Source organism: Amblyraja radiata, chromosome 27, assembly GCF_010909765.2.
Source record: "Amblyraja radiata isolate CabotCenter1 chromosome 27, sAmbRad1.1.pri, whole genome shotgun sequence".
Lineage (NCBI taxonomy): Eukaryota > Metazoa > Chordata > Chondrichthyes > Rajiformes > Rajidae > Amblyraja > Amblyraja radiata.
Window position 1 is genome coordinate 35,950,132 of NC_045982.1, and position 24,325 is coordinate 35,974,456.

Below are 24,325 nucleotides of genomic sequence, written 5' to 3' on the forward strand. Positions count from 1 at the left end.
TGAGCCAGTTTTAAATCCATATGACTAAGTCATTGTGAATCCCCTACAGCTTCTGGATTAGCCGACCATTAGGGACTTTTATCCAAAGCCTTACTAGAGTTCATGCATATAACAAGTACCGCCCTCCCTTCATCAATCTCCTTCACCTCCCCCACAAAAACTCAGTCAAATAACGAAGATAAGACCAGTCACATCCAAAGCTGTGCTGGCTATCCCTAATTAGTCCATTCTCATCCGAGATTTTAGTCTATAGATACAGCATGGTGACGGGCACTTCAGCCCACACTGATCATTGATCACCCATTCATAATTGTTCTATGTCATTCCACTTCCTCATCCATTTGCGAAACATTAGGGAGATGTTTTTTACAACGGTCAGTCTACAAACTTGCAGGATCTTTTGTAATTAGAGCACATGGTATTGGCGGTAGGGTACTGACATGGATAGAAAATTGGTTGGCAGACAGGAAACAAAGAAATGGGATTAACGGGTTCCTTTCAGAATGGCAGGCAGTGACTGGTGAGGTACCGCAAGGCTCTGTGCTGGGACCGCAGTTATTTACAACATACGTTAATGATTTAGATGAGGGGATGAAAAGTAACATTAGCAAATTTGCAGATGACACTGAGCTGGGTGGCAGTGTGAACTGTGAGGAGGATGCTATGACGATGCAGGGTGAATTGGACAGGTTGGGTGAGTAGGCAGATGCATGGCAGATGCTGTTTAATATGGACAAATGTGAGGTTATCCACTTTGGTGGCAACAACAGGAAGGCAGATAATTATCTGAATGGTGTTGTTAGGAAAAGGGGAAGTACAACGAGATCTGGGTGTCCTTGTTCATCAGATCCGAATGGTCGTTGAGTGACAATAGACAATAGACAATAGACAAAAGGTGCAGGAGTAGGCCATTCGGCCCTTCGAGCCAGCATCGCCATTCAATGTGATCATGGCTGATCATCCCCAATCAGTACCCCGTTCCTGCCTTCTCCACATATCCCCTGACACCGCTATTTTTAAGAGCCCTATCTAGCTCTCTCTTGAAAGCATCCAGAAAACCTACATCCAAAGTGAAGTAACATTGAGCTTTATGTCCTTCATATGACGAAGACATGCAGTGACGTTGTGAAATAATTTTCAGATTACTTGGAATCAAACATTAAACAATTGCTAAGCACAGAATTTCCAAAATCTCTGAACTAATTTCACAACAATAGCATAAAGTGGAATTGGACCAAAACAAACACAGACAAAAGGGCAGACAAATAGAGTTGTTTTGAGGATTGCTTGTGTTGAGCTTGGAACAAGCGGCTGAATGAAATGAGATACGTTTACCCAGTAAATTGTAGGATCTTTTGTAATTGGCACTCACGCCAGGAGCACAAAATGCAATCACTTCCATCCCCTAAATATTAATTCCTCAGTTAGAAGAACACAGAACTCAGCAAATAAACAATCAAATTCAAGCCAGACTTTAGATGCATGGAGTCTTTAGTTTGGAGATACAGCGCGGAAACAGGCACTTTGACCCCCTGAGTCCGCACCGACCAGCGATCCTACACACCAGGGACAATTTACATTTATAACAAGCGAATTAACCTACACACCTGTAATGTCTTCGGGGTGTGGAAGGAAATCAAAGATCTCAGAGAAAACCCATACAGGTCACGAAGAGAATGTACAAACCCCGTACAGACAGCACCCGTAGTCAGGATCGAACACGGGTCTCAGGCACTGTAAGGCTGCAACTCTACCATTGCGCCACCGTGCCACCATTAGTTGAGGCAGTGACTATCACAATATTTAAAAATCATTTGTACAGGTACATGGATAGCAATGGTTTATGAGGAGATGGGTCAAACAAACACATGTAGAACTAGTGTAGATGACATGTTCATTGGTGTGGGCAAGTTGGGCCGAAGGTGGAGGGGCAGGTAGTGTAGATACATAGATACATAGAAAATAGGTGCAGGAGTAGGCCATTCGGCCCTTCGAGCCTGCACCGCCATTCAATATGATCATGGCTGATCATCCAACTCAGTATCCCGTACCTGCCTTCTCTCCATACCCCCTGATCCCTTTAGCCACAAGGGCCACATCTAACTCCCTCTTAAATATAGCCAATGAACTGGCCTCAACTACCTTCTGTGGTAGAGAGTTCCAGAGATTCACCATTAGAGAAAGCAGGGAGTCTGCAGAAGGACTTGGACAGGTTGGGAGAGTAGGCAAAGTGGAATACAGTGCAGCAATATGCAGAGTCATGCATTTTGAAAGTAGGAATAAAGGCGTAGGCTATTTTCTAAATGGGGAGATAATTCAGTAGCAATTCGAGGTGCAAAGCAAATAGGGAATGCTGGTGCGGGATTCTCAAAAATGTGCAAGCCGAATTGGTAGTAAGGAAGGCAAATGCAATGCGGAGTTATTTTGAGAGGACTAGAATATAAAAACAGGGATGTGATGCTAAGGCTTTATAAGGCATTGGTCAGACAGCATTTGGAGTATTGTGAGCAGTTTTGGGCGCAATATCTGAGGAAAGATGTGCCAGCGCTAGGGAGGGTCCAGAGGAGGTGTACGAGAACGATCCCAGGAATGAGTAGGTTAACATATGATGAGTGTTTGAAGGCACTAGGCCTGTACTCGCTGGAGTTTAGAAGGATGTGGGGGAACTTCATTGAAACTTACTGAATAGTGAAAGGCCTGGATAGGGTGAATGTGGAGAGGATGTTTCCACTTGTGGGAGAGTCTAGGACATGGTCTAGGACATTCTAGGCGGTGAATCTGTGGAATTTATTGCCACAGAAATCTGTTGTGCCCAAGTCAATGGATATTATTTAGGCAGCGATAGATAGATTCTTGATTAGGACGGGTGTCAGTGGTTATGGGGAGCAAGCAGGAGAATGGGGTTGAGAGGGAAAAATAGATCAGCCGTGATTGAATGGCAGAGTAGACCTGATAGGCCGAATGGCCTAATTCAACTTATTTTGTCATTGTTTTAATTTGTATTTCACATTCAATTTAATGTTGTTCAGTTTTAAGATACAGCATGGCAACCAAGATCAATGTTTGTGCAAATCGTGAGTTTGACTGAAGCTGAGCTTGATTTATGCTGGGGTAATAACTTGTGCCGTGAGGGGGCACATCTCTGGTTATGGGCTTGGGCAATAACTGGGCAGTACTTGATGTGCAAAGGCTTGGCAAGCGATGAGGGGAGCCCCTCCCAGTCAGATCCTTCCTGCACCGTCGGAACCTCACTACCAGCGCACGCTGCCCTCGAGACGGCTGCTATGTAGAGGGGACGGTTGCGGTTGCCCACCTCTTCGCAGAGTGTGGATTTGCAAAGAGAATCTGGAGAGGTTTGCAAGGATCCCTGTCACGATTTATTCGGAACAGCTCCATCACAGAGGACGCTGATTTACGTACGGATGGGAAAGGAATGGAGGGTTATGGTCTGAGCGCAGGTATATGGGACTAGGGGAGATTATGTGTTCGGCACGGACTAGAAGGGTCGAGATGGCCTGTTTCCGTGCTGTAATTGTTATATGGTTTTATGGTTATATGGTACTGTTCCCAGGGACACATTCAGAGACTGACAGCGAGTGCTGCTGGAAGGTTATCAACTCGGTGAAAGATGCTCTTTGGTCTGCACGAGCTTTGTTAACCTCCCAGCAAAGCGAGATGTCCGTCGGGGAATGTTGCCGACTGGCCCACTGCAGACTGCAGGAGTACGTGCTGAGGGACACAGTGATGCTTGGTGCAGCCAATGCCAAGGCTCGGTGGGGGGGGACCACAGTCTAGGGTCCTTCCGCTGCTGGACATTGTGGGACAGGGTGTGGTGGAGATGCCCCTCAAAATAAGGGAAGGAATTTTACGGCAGTGGGCCACATGAGTGGCAAGGGCCTGGGGTAAAAAATTGTGATTTGGGGAAACTGCATTGTATGTAGGTATAGCCTCCGAGAATGTCGGATGGAGTTTTGTAAGGTTCATGTATTGTATATTGTATATTGGGGGTAGGGTGTTGACATGGATAGAAAATTGGTTGGCAGACCGGAAGCAAAGAGTAGGAGTGAACGGGTCCTTTTCAGAATGGCAGGCAGTGGTGAGTGGAGTTCAGTAAGGCCACAACTGTTTTCCATATATATTAATGATTTGGAAGAGGGAATTAGGAGCAACACTGGCAAGTTTGCGGATGACACAAAGCTGGGTGGCAGTGTGAACTGTGAAGAGGATGTTAGAAGGTTGCAGGGTGACCTGGACAGGTTGAGTGAGTGGGCAAATGCATGGTAGATGCAGTATAATGTAGATAAATGTGAGGTTATCCACTTTGGCGGCAAAAACAAGGGGGCATATTGTTATCTCAAGGGGGTTAGGTTAGGCAGCGAGACCTGGGTGTCCTTGTACACCAGTCACTGAAAGTTGACGTGCAGATACAGCAGGCAGTGAAGAAAGTTAATGGAATGTTGGCCTTCATAACAAGAGGATTTCAGTGTAGGAATAAAGAGGTTCTTCTGCAGTTGTATACATCTGGAGTATTGTGTACAGTTTTGGTCTCCTAATTTGAGGAAGGACATCCTTGTGATTGAGGCAGTGCAGGGTAGGTTCACGAGATTGATCCCTGGGATGGCGGGATTGAAAAGACTAGGGTTGTATTCACTGGAGTTTAGAAGGTTGATGCGGGATCTTATAGAAGCATATAAAATTCTAAAAGGACTGGACAAGCTAGATGCAGGAAAAATGTTCCCAATGTTGGGCCAGTCTAGAACCAGGGGCCACAGTCTTAGAATAAAGGGGAGGCCATTTAACACTGAGGTGAGAAAAAACGTTTTCACCCAGAGAATTGAAAATTTGTGTAATTCCCTGCCACAGAGGGCAGTGGAGGCCAAGTCACGGGATGGATTTAAGAGGGAGTTGGATAGAGTTCCAGGGGCTATTGGAATCAAGGGATATGGGGAGAAGGCAGGCATGGGTTATTGATTGGGGGCAATCAGCCATAATCACAATGAATGGCGGTGCTGGCTCGAAGGGCCGAATGGCCTCCTCCTGCACCTATTTTCTATGTTTTTATGTTTCTAAACATCTTGTGTTTTTTGTTTGTAAACCATCAACTGCAGTTCCTGCAAGTACAATTTTCAAATTAGACTTACCGATATTTCTTCTCCTCACTTTCCAGGAAGAAATGGTCAATGACAGCAAATGCTTCATTTCCATTCCAGTCTTTCAGTTGAATGCGTAGGACGTGAGGTGACCGGCTGGTGAGCAGGTGGACAACCTCATTTCCCAGCCAGTATTCTCCATGGGGGTCACCAAATCCCTGAAGAAGCAAGAGTGTAAACTATTATTCAACGTCTTCACAGATGGTCACGTGACTCTGATCCACACTGAAGACAGCATAGTTTAGTTTAGAGATACAGCGCGGACACATGCCCTTTAGCCCACCGAGTCACCGCTGACCAGCTATCCCTGCACACTAACGGGACAATTTTAACAATTCTATCAAGCCAATTAACCTATAAACCTGTACATATTTGGAGTGTGTGAGAAATCTGGAGCGTAACTGGATTAGTTTTGATCTGTAATTTGAGAAGGAGAAGGTTAAATCGGAAATGTCAGTGAGGCAGTTGAACAAAGGGGACTATGAGAGAGGAGCTGGCCAAGGTAGACTGGAAAGGGATACTAGCAGGAATGATGGTGGAACAGCAATGGCAGGAATTTCTGGGCATAATCCGGAAGACGCAGGATCATTTCATTCCAAAAAGGAATAAAGATTCTAAGGGGAGTAGGAGGCAACCGTGGCTGACATGAGAAGTTAGGGATAGAATAAAACTAAAAGAAAATATGTGTAACCTAGCAAAGAGTAGCCGGAAGCCAGAGGATTGGGAAACTTTCATAGGACAACAGAAGGAAACAAAACGGGCAATACGGGCTGAAAAGATGAAGTACGAGGGGAAGCTGGCCAGGAATATGAAGGACAATAAAAGCTTTGTTAGATATGTTAAGGGTAAAAGAGTAGCAAAGTCAAATGTGGGTCCCTTGAAGGCTGACACAGGTGAAATTATTAGGGGCCACAAGGAAATGGCAGAAGAGTTGAATAGGTACTTCGGATCTGTCTTCACTAAGGAAGACACAAACAATCTCCCAGAAGTACTGGAGGACAGAGGATTTAAGAGGCTAGAGGCACTGAAAGAAATTTTCATTAGGCGAGAAATAGTATTGGGTAGGCTAATGGGACTGAAGGATGATAAATCCCCTGGGCCTGATGGTCTGTATCCCAGGGTCCTCAGGGAGGTGGCTCTAGGAATAGTGGACGCATTGGTGATCATTTTCTAATGTTCAATAGATTCAGGATCAGTTTCTGCGGATTGGAGGATAGCTAATGTTATCCCACTTTTCAAGAAAGGAGCGAGAGAGAAAACGGGGAATTACAGACCAGTTAGCCTGACTTCGCTGGTGGGAAAGATGCTGGAGTCAATTATTAAAGAGGTAATAATGGGGCATTTGGATAACAGTAAAAGGATTAGTCCAAGTCAACATGGATTTATGAAAGGGAAATCATGCTTGACTAATCTTCTGGAATTTTTTGAGGATGTGACAAGTAAAATGGATGAAGGGGAGCCAGTGGATGTAGTGTATCTAGACTTTCAGAAAGCCTTTGATAAGCTCCCGCACGGGAGACTGGTGACTAAAATTAGAGCACATGGTATTGGGGGTAGGGTGTTAACATGGATAGAAAATTGGTTGACAGACAAGAAGCAAAGAGTAGGAGTGAACGGGTCCTTTTCAGAATGGCAGGCAGTGGCGAGTGGAGTGCCGCAAGGCTCGGTGTTGGGGCTGCAACTGTTTACCATATATATATTAATGATTTGGAAGAGGAAATTAGGAGCAACACTAGCAAGTTTGCGGATGACACAAAGATGGGTGGCAGTGTGAACTGTGAAGAGGATGTTAGGAGGTTGAAGGGTAACCTGGACAGGTTGAGTGAGTGGGCAGATGTGTGGCAGATGCAGTATAATATAGATAAATGTGAGGTTATCCACTTTGGAAAACAAGGGGGCAGATTATTATCTCAATGGGGTTAGGTTAGGTGTGGGGGAGGAGCAGCGAGACTTGGGTGTCCTTGTACACCGGTCACTGAAAGTTGGCGTGTAGGTACAGCAGGCAGTGAAGAAAGCTATTGGAATGTTGGCCTTCATAACAAGAGGATTTCAGTATAGGAGTAAAGAGGTTCTTCTGCAGTTGTATAGGGCTCTGGTAAGACCACATCTGGAGTATTGTGTACAGTTTTGGTCTCCTAATTTGAGGAAGGACATCCTTGTGATTGAGGCAGTGCAGCGTAGGTTCACGAGATTGATCCCTGGGATGGCAGGACTGTCACCCAGAGAGATGTGAATTTGTAGAATTCCCTGCCACAGAGGGCAGTGGAGGCCAAACCACAGGATGGATTTAAGAGAGAGTTAGATAGAGCTCTAGTGGCTAGTGGAATCAAATAATATGGGGAGAAGGCAGGCACGGGTTATTGATTGGGGACGATCAGCCATCATCACAATGAATGGTGGTGCTGGCTTGAAGTCAAGTCAAGTCAAGTCACATTTATTTATATAGCACATTTAAAAAAACAACTCTCGTTGGCCAAAGTGCTTTACATTTGTTATAAGAATAGTATAAACAAACAAACTACATATATATATACATATAGCCCTCGCTCAGTGGACGTCAGGAAAGCCTTGGGTGTATAGATAAGTTTTTAGTCTTGACTTAAAGGAGTCGATGGAGGGGGCAGTTCTGATGGGAAGGGGGAAGCTGTTCCACAGTCTAGGAGCTGCAACCGCAAAGGCGCAGTCGCCCCTAACCTTATGCCTAGACCGCGGGATATTCAGCAACCTCAAGTCGGCCGATCTGAGGGCTTTGTAGACATAGAGGAGGGTCTTGAAATGTATACGGAACCGCACAGGGAGCCAGCGGAGAGAGGCCAGGATCGGGGTGATGTGGTCCCTTTTTCGGGTGCCCGTCAGGAGTCTCGCTGCGGCGTTTTGGACCAGTTGCAGGCTGGACAGGGAAGATTGGCTGATGCCAGTGTAAAGAGAGTCGCAGTAATCTAGGCGGGAGGAGATGAATGTGTGGATGATCTTTTCGAAGTCATCATAGTGGAGGAATTGTTTTATTTTAGCTATCGTCCGAAGCTGAAAGAAGCTAGCTTTTACCACGGCATTGACTTGAGGTTTTTGACGTGAGGTTTGAGTAGTGGGGTAAGGCTTCCAAGGCTGCCTGCTATCATTTTGATTGAGTCCGAGGGGCCGAATGGCCTCCTCCTGCACCTATTTTCTATGTTCTATGTTTCACCTGGGGAAAACACACGCAAGGTACTGGGAGAACGTGCAAACTCTGTACAGACAACACCCACATTCAGGATCAAACTTGGATTTCAGGCAGTGTAAGGCAGCAACTCTAAAGGGCCTGTCCCACGAGTATGCGACTGCATGCGGCAAGCGCGCCCTAACGTGGTTGATTGAGCCATATGGCCTCGCGGGGCTGGTCCCACTTCGATCGCACGGGGCTCCGAAAAATTGACAGTTCAAAAATTCCACTTGGCAACGGCCTGCCGGCCCGCAGCCGCTTTGAGGCCGTACGCAGCGCCTCAATGGGCATACGCAGCGTCTTGACGTCGTACGCAGCATCTTGACGCCGTACGTCACGCGCGAACCTCCCGCGGACTTCGCTCGAACTTCACGTCACTCACTCGACCTCCGCGCGGCCCCCGCTTCTGATTTGGTGGCGCTCGTCGCATGCTGGTTGGTCCGGTCCTGTACGGAGATCACTCGACATCCGCGCGACCCCTGCTTCTGGTTTGGTCGCGCTTGTCACATGCAGTCGCATGCTCGTGGGACAGGCCCTTAACACTGCGCCACCTTGCCAGTGAGCCGCAGTAAATATTTTAACATATATGTATTTTATTGTCAACTCTGAAAATACATTATCATCCAGAGGACGGTTTACTGAATAGGTATCTGGATGATCAATCCAGCGTTCAAAGCCCACCACAGAGAAATATAATCTGAACAATAAGTCAGCTTGTCTTAGTAATGATGACCATAAAACTGCCACTGTTGCAAACATCAATCTAGTTCTCACACAAGATGAGATATGTCAGCCTTACCTGGCCTCACCTGGATGGGAGATGGATCAACTGACTCAATGGTGCCAGCACAACAACCTTGATCTCAACGTCAGTAAGAACAAGGAACTGATTATTAATTTTAGAAGACCAAAGATGCATAAACCTGTCTTATTCGACAGGTCAGTGGTGGAGAGAGACAAAAACCTCAAATTCCTGTGTGTGCATATCGTTGAAAGTCTGAAGATAGACAGAAAATGCTGGAGTGGTTCAACGGGACAGGCAGCATCTCTGGAGAGAAGGAATGGGTGATGTTTTTGGTCGAGATCCTTCTCTGAAGGTCTGTCCTGGCCCCAGCACATTGATGAATAATAGGGAACCCATATCAACAGTTCTACTTCCAATGAAGATTGAGGAGATTCAGTCAGTAATAAATAGTCTCCTGAACTTCCAGGTGTACAGTAGAGACTGGTTTCATCACAACTTGGTTCAGTAACAAACACCCGCGAACAAGGAAGATTGCAAAAAATGGTGAACACTGCCCGGTCCATCACATGTACTGATCTCCCACCATCGAAGGGATCTACAGGAGAAGCTGGCTCAAAAGAGCAGCCAGCATCATCAGAGACCCACACCACCCTGGCCATGCTCTCATTTCACTCCTACCATCGGCAAGATGATAAAGGAGCCTGAAAACTGTAACGTCCAGGTTCAGGAGCAGCTTCTTCCAAACAACCATTAGGCTATTAAATTCTACAAACTCCAGCTAAACTCTGAACTACAAACTATGGGCTTCAGGGCATTGTTTTTGTTTTTGCATTATACTATCTATACAGAACTAAGACGCTGTTAGTCAGAACATAAATCTGCAAATAGTTGACGCATGTAAAAAGGGAACTGCTGTAATCATGGGGGACTTCAATTTTCATATTAATTGGGCAAACCAAACTGGGCAGGGTAGACTAGAGGAAGAGTTTATAGAATGTATTAGAGACGGGTTCCTAGAACAGTATGTTACAGAACCGACAAGGGGGGAGGCAATCTTGGATCTGGTCCTGTGTAATGAAGCAGGATTAATTAAAAATGTCATAGTTAGGGACTCGTTGGGAACAAGTGACCACAATATGGTCGAATTCCATATTCAAATAGAAGGGGAGCAGGTTGAAACTCAGGCTAGGGTGCTTAGTCTAAATAAGGGGGATTATGAAGGTATGAGGAATGAGCTGATCAAAGTTGACTGGGATAGCAGACTCAAGAATAAGACGGTACATGAGCAGTGGTGTACGTTTAAGGGTCTACTGTATAACCTTCAAGAAAAATTTATTCCTATGAAGAAAAAAAGGGGTAAGGGTAAGAACAGTCAGCCATGGCTCAGTAAAACTATAAAGGATAGTATTCGGCTGAAGGCAAGGGCATATAAGGTAGCCAGAGATAGTGGGAGGGTAGAGGATTGGGAAGCATTTAAAGGTCAGCAAAAAATAACTAAGAGATTAATTAAGACGGGGAAAACAGACTATGAAAGGAAATTAGCAAACAACATAAAAACTAATAGTAAGAGTTTTTATAGCTATATAAAAAGAAAAAGGGTGGCTAAGGTGAACGTTGGTCCATTGGAGGGTGAGACTGGAGAGTTGTTGGTGGGGAACATGGAAATGGCAAAGGCATTAAACGAGTATTTTGTATCAGTCTTCACCATAGAAGACACAAAAAATATTCCAACGCTGGATAAACAGGGGGCGGTAGGAATGGAGGAGCTAAATACTATTAAGATCACCAAGGAGGTGGTATTAGAGAAATTAATGAGACTGAAGGAGGATAAATCCCCTGGGCCTGATGGATTACATCCAAGGGTCTTGAGGGAGATAGCGGTGGGGATTGTGGATGCATTGGTGATAATTTTCCAAAACTCCCTGGAGGCAGGAACGGTCCCAGTGGATTGGAAAATGGCCAATGTAACACCTATATTTAAAAAAGGAAGTAAACAGAAGGCGGGTAACTATAGACCGGTTAGTCTAACATCGGTGGTGGGTAAAATGTTAGAGACAATTATTAAAGAAACACTAACGGGGCACTTGGATAAACATGACTTCATCGGACAGAACCAGCATGGTTTTGTGAAGGGGAAGTCCTGTTTAACGAATCTGCTCGAATTCTTTGAGGAAGTAACAACCCGGGTGGATAAAGGGGAACCGGTGGATGTGGTATACTTGGACTTCCAAAAGGCTTTTGACAAGGTGCCACATAAGAGACTATTGCTAAAAATAAAAAATTATGGGATTGGGGGTAATATATTAGCATGGGTAGAGGATTGGCTAACAAATAGGAAGCAGAGAGTGGGGATAAATGGTTCATACTCGGGATGGCAACCGGTAACTAGCGGGGTTCCGCAAGGGTCGGTGCTGGGACCCCAGTTGTTCACAATTTATATAAATGATTTGGAGGAGGGAACCAAGTGTAATATATCAAAATTTGCGGACTACAAAAATGGGAGGAAAAGTAGGGGATGAGGAGGATAGGAAGAGTCTGCAAAAGGATATAGATAAGCTAGGTGAGTGGGCAACAACTTGGCAGATGAAGTTTAATACTAATAAATGTGAAGTCATTCACTTTGGGAAAAAAAATGATAGGGCAAGTTATTTTCTAAATGAGGAGGAGCTGCGTTGTAATGCAACGCAAAGGGATCTAGGGGTATTAGTACATGAATCACTAAAAGTTAGTATGCAGGTGCAGCAAGCAATCAGGAAGGCCAATGGAGTTTTGGCCTTTATTGCTAGGGGGATTGAGTATAAAAACACGGAGGTCTTGCTGCAGCTGTACACAGTATTAGTGAGACCACATTTGGAATACTGTGTACAGTTCTGGGGTCCATACTTAAGAAAGGATGTACTAGCCCTGGAGGCAGTGCAGCGAAGGTTTACAAGATTAATTCCTGCAATGAGGGGGTTGACATATGAGGAAAGGTTAAGTAGGCTGGAACTCTACTCTTTGGAGTTTAGAAGAATGAGAGGCGATCTCATTGAAACATATAAGATCGTGAGGGGCCTTGATCGGGTGGATGCACCGAGGATGTTCCCAATGATCGGGGAAACTAGAACTAGGGGACATAGTTGCAGAATAAGGGGGGGCTCTTTTAAAACGGAGATGAGGAAGAACTTCTTCACCCAGAGGGTGGTTAATTTATGGAATTCACTGCCCCAGGGAGCAGTGGAAGCAGAAACTTTAAATATATTTAAGACTAAAATAGATGGTTTTTTAGCTGCCAAGGGGATAAGTGGCTACGGGGAGAGGGCAGGGATATGGACCTAGGTATGGTTAGTATAGTAAGACCTGAGTGATCTCCTGGACAAGTGTCGATCGCCTGGATTGGGGTCGGAGAGGAATTTCCCGGATTTTTTTCCCGAATTGGACCTGGGTTTTTATCCGGTTTTTTGCCTCTCCCAGGAGATCACGAGGTTTTTGGGGTGGAGAGGGGTGATAGCGGTATAAAGGGGAGGGTAGTGTCTTGTGTTCTGTGTCTTGTGTCTACTGTTTGTGGGTAAGTGTGTCTGTTTAGTGTTCAGCCATGAGCGAATGGCGGTGCGGGCTCGACGGACCTGGTGGTCTACTCTCGCACCTACTTTCTATGTTTCTATGTTTCTATGATCTTGTGCTCTTTCGGCTTGCAGGGTTTTTCTACTTGCACAGAAACGGCAAGTGATAGCCGTAGTTACTCACTGTTCTCCTGTGCTGCGAGTCCAACAAGTTTCATTCCAATAGTGGAATATTGCGTTGTGGCCGCCCGTGTGACAATGGGACCCAACAAGTCCCACTTAGTCTAGCTTTATTTTTTTTAATTGAATTTTTGTTGTTTAATATGGTGTCTACAGAGTACTATGCTTACATATCTGCTGTGCTGCTGCAAGCAAGAATTCCATTGTTCCTTTTTGGGACTTATGACTATAAATTACTACTGACTCGTGACTCTCTAGGCCAAAGATTTCCTCCAACTAAAATAAAAGCTCTGCTGAGCACAAATAATAATTGACCAAAACTGTTTATATCTTATACAGGGTAAAAAATTATGTTAAAATATACAACATGCAGAGCCCAATAAATATACCACCTCGATGGGTTTATCACTAGTAGTATAGACGTTGGAAAGTCATGTTGCAGTCATCTAATATTTTGTTGAGGCCACACTTAGAGTATTATGTTCAGTTCTGTTCAGGCACTGTGCTATAGGTGGAAAGGGTGCAGAGAAGATTTACGAGGATGTTGCCAAGACTAGATGGTCTGGGCTATAGGGAGAGGTTGAGTAGGCTGGGACTCTATTCTATGGAGCACATGAGGATAAGGGTGATCTTATAGAGGTATACAAAATCATGAGATGAATTGAATGGGTGGACGCACAGTCTCTTGCCCAGAGTAGGGGAATCGAGAACCAGAGGCCAAAGGTATAAAGTGAAAGGGTTGGGGGGGGGGGGGATGTTATAGGAATCTGAGGGGTAACTCTATGACTCTGACCCAGACCACCTTTACATAAATATAAATGCTACGGCTGGAAATGCTACAAAGCTAGATTTGCAGATGCTGACAGCACTCAGTAAGTCAGGCAAGCAACTTTACTGTTAAATGATTCCAGGTTTGTTTTGTCCACAAAGAGCCATAGCAAAATGTTCAAACTCATTTTATTTAGGAACCCTGCTATTGGCAATCATGTAAATTCTAGTATTGGTCATCATTGACAGAAGATAACTGCTCTCATGCTCATCTGATTATTTTTTTTGAAACTCTTATTTGGAAAAAAATGAAATATTCATAAAATATGTTTCACTTAATAAAACAGAGAAGTCCAACTAGCAGAGCCAGTGCCTCACAGCTCCTCCCACTCCCTGAGCATGTGTGGGTTATTAGATTAATTGGTCATTGTAAATGTTCCCTAATGTGGTTGAAAGTGCGAGGATCTGCCGTGAAATGAAGGAAATGTGAGGTGACGTGTTGGATGAGAGTGAATGGATTCTTCATGGCCACACAGATTCAGTGGAGCAAAGGGTATTTCTCACACTGACTCTATACCATCATATGGAATATAATGAGTCTAGTCATAAAGATTTCAAAGTTTAGAGCATATACTAAAAGTAGCAGAATAGAATAAAATTTCCAACTGGAGTTCTCTCACCCTCCCTCTGGAGTTCTCTCACCCTCCCTCTGGAGTTCTGCTCCAATGTCCATCAGTGGACCAAGGCTGTGGTGCACTATGGAGTTTGTGCTAACAAAATGCAAACTGGATATGAGGAAAGTGGCAAAGTGCTGTTTGAGTGTGGTGTCAAGGACAGATTACATCCCGCTGCTATGATTCTAAACAACTAGTTTGAGGCTTAGTTCAACCATTATTCAGAAATATGACACCTCAGGAATGCAGCCTGAAATGCGAGTTTCGATTTTGTGCTCACATCCTGTGGTGTGACTCATGCAAGGCAACCACCAGGGAGCCAAATTAACACTTGAAACTGCTTGCCAACCTTTCAACACTGTGAAAACCAGACAGCAATTATTGAATATTTGAATACTGCACAAGAATGTTATTCCTGGATTTGTATTTGTTAAATGTTTATTTTAGTCTTTGGTTTCATGAACCATATAAATATTCAGTGACTACTACTATCATAATACTCACCAGCAACAAAATCAGTGGTGAGTTAATTAAATCTCCACGCAAGTTAAACAAACACTTTGGGTCACCATAAGTTTGTGGCACTATCTGTGACCTGGTTGAGATTAATGTTTAAAGCATTTCACAACTTCCCTTTACCCTTTCATAAATAACTTCAAAACTCACTTGCTTCTGCTACTGACTATTTCTGTATTGATGTTCTCTCCGCTACAAATACTTTTCAACTTTTCATGCTTCACAAAATACCTTTGTGTTTCACTTCAGATGCAGGAACACTACTTCCCACCACTTCATAAGTTCATGTCATAGGAGCAGAAGCAGGCCATTCCGCCCATCGAGTCTACATCACTATTCAATTCAAAGGCTCATCTATCTTTCCCACTCTCCTGCCTTCTCCCCATAACCCCTGGCACATATTCTAATCAAGAATCTATCTATCTTCACCTTGAAAACACCCAATGGCGGCCTCTACAGCTGTCTGTGGCAATGAATCCACAGATTCACCTCACTCTGACTAAATAGATAACTCCTCATCTGCTTTCTAAAGGTATGTCTTTTTATTCTCATGCTGTTCCCTCTGGTTCTAGACTCTCCCACTAATGGTAACCAGTGCAACTCCTATTTGCTATTTATGCTTTTCTGGTGAAGGCTTGTTTTGTTGAATTTTCTTTTCACTGTCTTGCAGAATTTATGTGTAACTTAAAAATGTTTTTTGTGCCTGTGATGCTGCTGAAAGCAAGATGTCAATTTGAACTGATCTCTTCTGCCGACATGTGAACCATTTAGTTTAGTTCAGTTTATAGATACAGTGTGGAAACAGGCCCTTCGGCCCACCGGTTCCATGCTGACTAGTGATCCCGGCACATTAACACTATCTGACACACACTAGGGACAATTTTTACATTTACCAAGCCAATTAACCTACAAACCTGTACGTCATATCTGCACATTTTATGTATGTTTATGAACCTATCAAATAGCCTCTTAAATGCTTTTATCATATCTACATGGATAGGAAAGGTTCAAAGTGATATGGGCTAAACACAGGTCAGCATGGGCAAGTTGGGCCGAAGGGCCTGTTTCCATGCAGTGTGTCTCTATGACTCCACCAACATCTAGGCCATGTATTCCTGGCACCCACCTCTTTTGTTCAGATCAGAGTTTAGTTCAGTTTAGAGATACAGTGCGGAAACAGGCCCTTCAGCTCACCTAGTCCACGCTGACCAGCAATCTCTGCACATTAACACTATCCTACACACACTAGGGACAATTTACAATGATACCAAGCCAATTAACCTACAAAACTGTATGTCGTTGGAGTATGGGAGGAAACTGGATATCCCGGAGAAAACCTAAGCAGGTTACAGGGAGAACGTTCAAACAGCACCCATAGTCAGGATCGAACCGGGGTCTCTGGCACTGTGAGGCAGCAACTCCATCACTGCACCACCATGCCGCGCCAAGTTGTTTGACAGGTTGTTTTCCAATATAAATGAATTACAAAACACACTTCGTGGTCATCAGTTATTATTACATTTGGAGTCAGAATTATTATTTTAAACAAAGTAAAATATTCCTTACTGATTTGTATTCCTTCCAGCCCCGGTGGAAATTCACATTCCCATCTTCCCGATGTTGGAACACTGTCCACCCGCCTCCACTGGTCTCCATGTCACAGAACACCTGCGGACAGGAAGAAGGACAGTCGCGGTTCAGAATGCATTCTTTCGTCAACAGCTTTGCAACGCACTCCCATCAGTCTGACAAGACCTTAAACAATCATTGGGCAACCTAAATACATTTTTGTATTCCCTTGGTTTCAACTCTTCTAAACCTCGTAAAATGAAATATAACAAGGGGGTTATTGGGAAGTAACAATAACTCAATTTCAACAGGAACAGACAGTACTTCATCACAGTTTTATTCACCTTTCAGGCACATGAAATTCTTAAAGATAAACATATTGCATGACAGAGGGTTGAAATGATAAATTCACCCTGTGGCACGGTGGCGCAGCCGTAGAGTTGTGCATTATGGTCCGTGCCAGAGACCTGACCGCAGGTACTGTCTGTACGTGCTCCCCGTGACCTGCGTGGGTTTTCTCCAGGATCTCGGGTTTCCTCCCAAACTCCAAAAATGTGCAGGTTTGTGGGTTTATGGGCTTTGGTAATATTGTAAATTATCCCTAATGCGTGTAGGATAATGTTTGTGTACTGGGATTGCTAGTCAGCGTGGACTCAGTGGACCAAAAGGCCTGTTTTCATGCTGTATCTCTAAATTAAATTAAACTAAACTAAACTAAACTAATAGTGATACTGATAGTCCCAAAATATAATGGCACATAAAGTTAGAGCTAAAGGTTTCACATTGGCAGGGGTAGGGTTGCTGCCTCACAACACCAGAGGCCCGCGTTCAATCCTGACTACAGGTGCTGTCTGCGAGGAGCCCAAAACCAAAGTACTATTTAACTAAATACAGCAACTTACAATAAATTACTCCATATGCAGTAAAAACCCAGTCACCTGCATATTAATTATCTTTTTAAAAAAATAATCCCGTAGATGCAAGTATATCATTGGGGTTATCAAATGGGCACTTCCCTTCATTGGTGTTTCATTGAGTTAGGCCCACGATATCTTGGTAAGGCTCAACAGTTGGTTCTGCCCAACCCCCAACCCCCAAATACTTGCTCTCACCACTGATGCTACCAGTATCTATTAAATAAAGGAATTAGCGGCCAATAAGCGAGTTCGGTATTCCAAAAAACGCAATGAATCATGGGATTTGTCAAAGGTCATTGGGGATAAAGAAAGAGCGAACGAAGCGCTGGCTACATAAACTGTATAAATTCTTATCTTTATTCATGATTGATGTGTAAAAATATATTTAATCTGAGGAACGGGGGTGCCAGGTAGCGGGAGAGCGAGGTGTAACAGCGAGAGAGAGGGCAGATGCGAGTGGGAGACAGGGGGAGAGACTTGATCGGCTGAGAGATATTCTCCGCAGCTGAGCTCCGACGCTGCAAGCGCTCTTGAATTGCTACTGGACAATCCCCGTCCCCTCCCGAGTGTCCCATCCCTGTCCAGGGGTGGCAGCAGATGTCCGGTGAGTGCTGGAGTAACTCAGCAGGACAGGAAGCATCTTTGGAGAAAAGGAATAGGTGACGTTTCGGGTCGAGCGCCATCTCCAAAGATGCTGCCTGTCCCGCAGTCCTGAGTTGCTACAGCATTTTGTGTATATCCCCGTTGATGACTGGTGCTCGGCTTTCGCCGGCACTGATGGGGTTAACCGACAGCCACTGGATAAGGCGAGAGGTGCAGCTGACAGTCCCCGACCCGTCGGGGAACGTGTTCCTTAGGAGTTGGAGCAGAGTTAAGCTGGAGTTAGCACTTCTTCTCCATGCTGACTGTAAGCCTGGGGCTACAACTGCTCCGGCCCGATGTCACCCCGGACATCTCCGGCCATCCCTGGACAGGCATGGGACACTCGGAAGGGGACGGGGACATCCAGCAGCAATTCAACAGCGCTTGCAGCGCCGGAGACCCAGGTTCGATCCTGACTATGGATGAAATGCAGGTCTGTATACACGCAGCAGCTCAGCTGCCGAAAATGTTTATCTCGAGTGATCTATGACCTGGGCATGCACAGTTAAAATACCGAACTCGCTTATTAGCTCACTCTAACAAATGATAAACACCTGCATCCTCTCTTCCACTAATCCTAGCCTATCATTCAGCTTGTGGGGTGGGAGACTGCAACCTTCACGTGGCCCACCGTTTCCACTAATGCAATCAACCGATGTGCACAACAAATAGAACGAATAGAATAAGTTGACCTACAACTTTAGGCAGTGCACGCCATATGCAAGAAGAAGATTAAGCTTGTATTGCATCACCATAAATATCACCCTTGCATAAGACTGGGTATACACTTGCACAGGCTACAATTGCAAAGAAATACACATACTGCCCCCAACTGACACTATTTCTTCTCCACCAAATCCACCTACTGTCTTGCCCTGCTGGCTCTGACATTTTTGTCTAATGCAAACTCTGTCTGGGAATTTCTTGCTCTCCAAATAGCGAGGTGGTCGACCTCGCTATGAAACGTCTACAACCCACCTCTACCGGACGTAGTCTTGCTCTCTATCCACGCTGCTCACCTTCTGCTGCCAACTACATATCTCAGCCGTTTCCTTTCATAAGCCTCATCCACTAAGTTCTCCCAAGGCACCATAAGTTCTATAAAATACACTATCCGCTGACTAACTGACCATAAAACGATATTAGGCCTCAAACTAGTATAACCATATAACCATATAACAATTACAGCACGGAAACAGGCCACTACCTGCAACCTCCGACAACCACCTGCAACCTCCGGCAACCATCTTCAACTAGCATCGCAACCGGCTTCGACTAAAAATTTACCGATTTTTAAAACGGCAACCTATTTTTAGTCGCGGCCGGTTTAGAATTTTTTTAAATAATCGCCGGAACATAGTACAAGCGGAAACCACTTTCGACCATTAGGGAGAAAAATCTCCGGGAACCTCCGGGAGCTGCACGGAAACCTTGGGTGGGGCGCAAAGTCTCCAGAGGTTTCCGTTCAGGTTTCCTAAGTGGGACAGGGGCATAAGTGGGACAGGGGCTTTAGGCTCATGAGGGTGACTCATGATTGCAACTCCTTGGCCAAGTTTCACAACAGGAAGTTGTTGCACAAGTAAAAATCAATGTCACGGAGTGGAGTAAGGAGGCAACACCCATGGCAGGAAGTCTATGGCTAATGGGTTGGTATTGCAGATGGGTTAATGTTGCAGTTGCAGTTGCAGATACATTATTTGTCAGGGCCTAGTGGAGGTACCATAGAGTTATAGAGTGATACAGCGTGGAAACAGGCCCTTTGGCCCAACTTGCCCCTACACTAGTCCCACCTGCCAGTCTTTAGTCCATATCCTCCAAACCTGTCCTATCCATGTACCTGTCTAACAGTTTTTATTAAATGTTGGGATAGTCCCTGCCTCAACTACCTCCTCTGGCAGCTTGTTCCATACACCCACCACCCTTTGTGTGAAAATTGTATCCTTGCAATAACTGGGAGTGATGGCATACTAACTGCCCAGCAGGTTGACATCCTTGTATTATCAATGCCAAGTGGCCTATTGATAATCAATGTTAGGGTTCCACATGAGGGCTGATTAGTACAATGAGTGCAACCTCACACTCGGAATTTGTAGGGAAAGGATGCATGACTTGGTTGTACTCGTATATGATTTGACTGAATAACACACTAATAAAGGGTGTTTCATGCATCTTTGTTACATGTGACATTAATAAACACAGTGCTGGAGTAACCCAGTGGGTCCGGCAGCATGGCTGGGGAGCATGGAATCTCAACATATTGGGTCGGGATTCTTCTGTCGTATCCCCCTTCTCTGCCTCCGTCTACGCTGAGGCCTAATGGCGGAGCTGGCGACCTCGAGACTCCGGAGGCAGAGCCAGTCAGGACTTGCCCTGGGCTCGCTCCCGTGAGGGTGGTCCGGCTCGGGGCTGGAAAGGTGCTCCCGTGAGGGGCTGTAACGCTCCCGTGAGGGCGGCCTGGCGCGGGGCTGAGACTCTCCCGTGAAGGGCTGTGGCGCTCCCGTCGGGGCGGCCCAGCCCGAGGGTGGAATATCACTCCCGTTGGAGCGGCCCAGCTCGAGGGTGGAATGGCGCTCCCGTCGGAGCGGCCCAGCTCGAGGATGGAATGGCGCTCCCGTCGGAGCGGCCCAGCTCGAGGGTGGAACGGCACTCACGTGAGGGCGATCCGGCTCGGGACTGGAACGGTGCTCCGGTGGTTGGGACGGCGTTCTGGCGGCGGTGACCTGAGTCCAGGGTTCAGCCGCGGGCCAGCGGCTGCGTCCGCTGGACTGGAGGGCGGCAGCTTCGACCACCCCGGGCCGCGGTGTTTGAGCCGGCCCGTTTGCGGGGTTCGGTGAGCCGCGGGACTGTTTGTTACATCGCCCGGTGGGGTATCGCCTCAGCGCAGAGGGAGAAGAGGAGGGATGAGACTGCAGCCCTAAGATTTTTGCCTCCACCACAGTGAGGAGGTGCTTGGTGGACTCACTGTGGTGGATGTTAATTTGTGTTTATTGTTGTTTATTATTGTATTATTGTATGTATGACTGCAGGCACGAAATTTCGTTCAGACCGTAAGGTCTGAATGACAATAAAGGTAATTCTATTCTATTCTATTCTATTCTATTCTATTCTATTCTATTCTATTCTATTCTATTCAGCAAACTGATCGTAAGACTGTAATTGGGGGAGAAGCGTGAACAGACGTGGGGTGAAACAAAACCTGGTGAGTGATAGGTGGATATAGATATGGGGGTGGGGGAGGGTAGGTAGTTGGTTGGCAGGTAGTTGGACGAAGACTGGAGATAAAAAGAAGACGAAGCGCTTTAAGATAAGGAGAGAAGTGGAGTGAAATGTGAAGCCAGAGAAAGGGATATGGTGGAGGATACACCAGTATCCACCTATCACTAGCCAGGCTGTGTCTCTGCCTGATAACTGCCTGACCCGCTGAGTTACTCCAGCACTTTGTGGGGGTTTTTGTAACCAACATTTGCAGTTTCACCAGAGCTTATAATGCCTTGGCAATTCAACTGTGTATCCAGGTGCTCCTTAATTTGATAATTTGCATACTTTATACATTCATGAATGTTTTACTGAAATAAAACTGGCACTGACAAATACATTTGCTGTTCCTCTGGTGCATCAAACCGTTCAGTTCAGTGCCAGAGTTTGCAATAATGTGCACTCAGCATTAACCTGTGACGATGTCTTATATACCGCATAGTCTGGTTAACATCAACCAGAAGACCACCCTGACAGGGGTTAGAAGCTGGCATGAGCCTCTAAAGCACAGCAGTACAAACCCAGCTGGAACTTGTGCCCAGATGTGAAGCCAAGCAACCAATTATTCCCTTGGAGACCAGTGTTGCAGAGTGAACACATATGGTGCTGGTTAAAGGTCCCTCAGCAGTTCAGTGTGTTGATGAATCTACTTGGTGATGTAATACTTCATGTTGAAGTATTAAGAGAATCCAAAATGTTATAAATATTAAGGGAGAAATCGTAATTAGAGACTGAGGCCCCTCAGATACTTATGTATGGACCCACGGGAGATGGGCAAAGTCCCCAATGAATAATTCTCCTCTGTCTTTACCATGGTGAAAGACATGAAGATTAGGAAACTTGAGAAGGTTAGGAGATATATTAAGGACAGTCCGTATTACAGTCTAGTAGTTGCTGAACCATCCTAAGACGTATGAAGTTAGACACATCTCCTGGGCATGTTAAAATATAGTCAAGGATGTTGTGAGAAGCTTAAGAAGAGGAGTCCTGGCTGAGATATATGAATCATTGTTAGACATGGGTGAGGTGCCAGGGCAGCTGATGTTTTGTCTCTATTTAAGAAGGGCTGCAAAGAAAAACCTGGGACCATTGAGCCTAACATCGAAACCAGTGAGCCGAGCATCTGTGGAAGGAGAATTACTGAGAAGACTCTGAGAGATAAGATACACATGCCTTTGAAAAGGCAGGGGTTGATTCGGAATAGCCAGCATGGTTTTGCGCATAGGAGTTAGTCCGAAAAATTAGATTGAGTTTTTTGAAGAAGTAACCAAGAAGGTAGATGAGGGCTGAGTTGTAGATGCAGTCTATGTGGACCACAGCAGGTAGTTTAATAAAGTTCTGCATGATAGGCTGCTCCTGAAGGTTAGATCACATGGGATACAGGGAGAGTTAGCTAACTGAATTGGCTTCATGGTAGGAAGCAAAGAGTAGTGGTGGAAGTTTTGTTTTTACCTTCCAAGCCAACAGTATGAACATTGAATTCTCTAAATGTTTATTACATAACCTTCCCCCTATACATAGATACATAGAAAATAGGTGCAGGAGTAGGCCATTCGGCCCTTCGAGCCTGCACCGCCATTCAATATGATCATGGCTGATCATCCAACTCAGTATCCCGTACCTGCCTTCTCTCCATACCCCCTGATCCCTTTAGCCACAAGGGCCACATCTAACTCCCTCTTAAATATAGCCAATGAACTGGCCTCAACTACCCTCTGTGGCAGAGAGTTCCAGAGATTCACCACTCTCTGTGTGAAAAAGTTTCTTCTCATCTCGGTCCTAAAGGATTTCCCCCTTATCCTTAAGCTGTGACCCCTTGTCCTGGACTTCCCCAACATCGGGAACAATCTTCCTGCATCTAGCCTGTCCAACCCCATAAGAATTTTGTACGTTTCTATAAGATCCCCTCTCAATCTCCTAAATTCTAGCGAGTATAAGCCAAGTCTATCCAGTCTTTCTTCATATGAAAGTCCTGACATCCCAGGAATCAGTCTGGTGAACCTTCTCTGCACTCCCTCTATGGCTATAATGTCCTTCCTCAGATTTGGAGACCAAAACTGTACGCAATACTCCAGGTGTGGTCTCACCAAGACCCTGTACAACTGCAGTAGAACCTCCCTGCTCCTATACTCAAATCCTTTTGCTATGAAAGCTAACATACCATTCGCTTTCTTCACTGCCTGCTGCACCTGCATGCCTACTTTCAATGACTGGTGTACCATGACACCCAGGTCTCGCTGCATCTCCCCTTTTCCTAATCGGCCACCATCCCTTCTATCCTCTTATACAATTCCCCTATTTCACCCATATCCCCCTCTCCCCTGTGCCCCACCTGGACGCGCATCTATTTCTCCCTTCCACCTGCATTCCTTCCTCTAGCTTCACAATTCCCAACTCTTCGATACTTTTGTCTCACAACCTCTGCCTTTTCATCTCTGGCATTTGACTAACCATCTGCCTATCAAAAAAAACCCTCACCTGAAAAAGGGTCCTGACCCAAAACATCACCTATCCATGTTCTCCAGAGATGCTGCCTGACCCATTGAGTTACTCCAGCACTTTGTGTCTTTTTTTGTAAACCAGCATCTGCAGTTCCTTGTTTCCAGACTGCGCAAACATTTGGAGGAATGTGTGCCATACATGGCCAAATGGGTCTAGCTTTGATGGGACATCTTGGTCAGCATGGACAAGTTGGGCCAAAGGGTCTATTTCCATGCTGTACGACTCTGACTCTTAAATGGCTTAGGTACAGAGCAACACAGTGATTGTAAGATGGGAGATTCTCAGAGAACTAGATCTATGCTTGATGCTCTGAAAGACAGAATTATTTAATTACACAGCAGTCAGTGGAAGGCAGATATGATTTTGTCTCAATGCTTTCCAGCAACTTTGCCTCCAGTTCGATAATTCAGCTCAACCCAGCACCTCACAGGAATCTGTGTTGGGTCCACTGTTGTTTGTCATGTACATCAATGATCTGGACGATGGTGTGGTAAATTGGATTAATAAGTATTCAGATGATACTAAGATAGGTGGGATTGCGGGTAATGAAGTAGAGTTTCAAAGTCTACAGAGAGATTTATGCCAGTTGGAAGAGTGGGCTGAAAGATGGCAGATGGAGTTTAATGCTGATAAGTGTGAGGTGCTACATCTTGGCAGGACAAATCA

The 24,325-nt window shown here is 45.3% G+C and overlaps 1 protein-coding gene across 1 annotated transcript in view; it reads right to left on the reverse strand.

Moving 5' to 3' along the window:
* Positions 1-24,325, reverse strand: part of LOC116988622 (angiopoietin-2-like) — a 145,791-nt gene that overhangs the window by 24,168 nt on the left and 97,298 nt on the right. Inside the window, exons 6-7 of the mRNA XM_033045493.1 lie at positions 16,341-16,442; positions 5,142-5,308 (exon numbers count right to left, since the gene is read on the reverse strand). Of these exons, the coding sequence (XP_032901384.1) occupies positions 5,142-5,308; positions 16,341-16,442 (269 nt within the window). The remainder of the gene's footprint in view (positions 1-5,141; positions 5,309-16,340; positions 16,443-24,325) is intronic.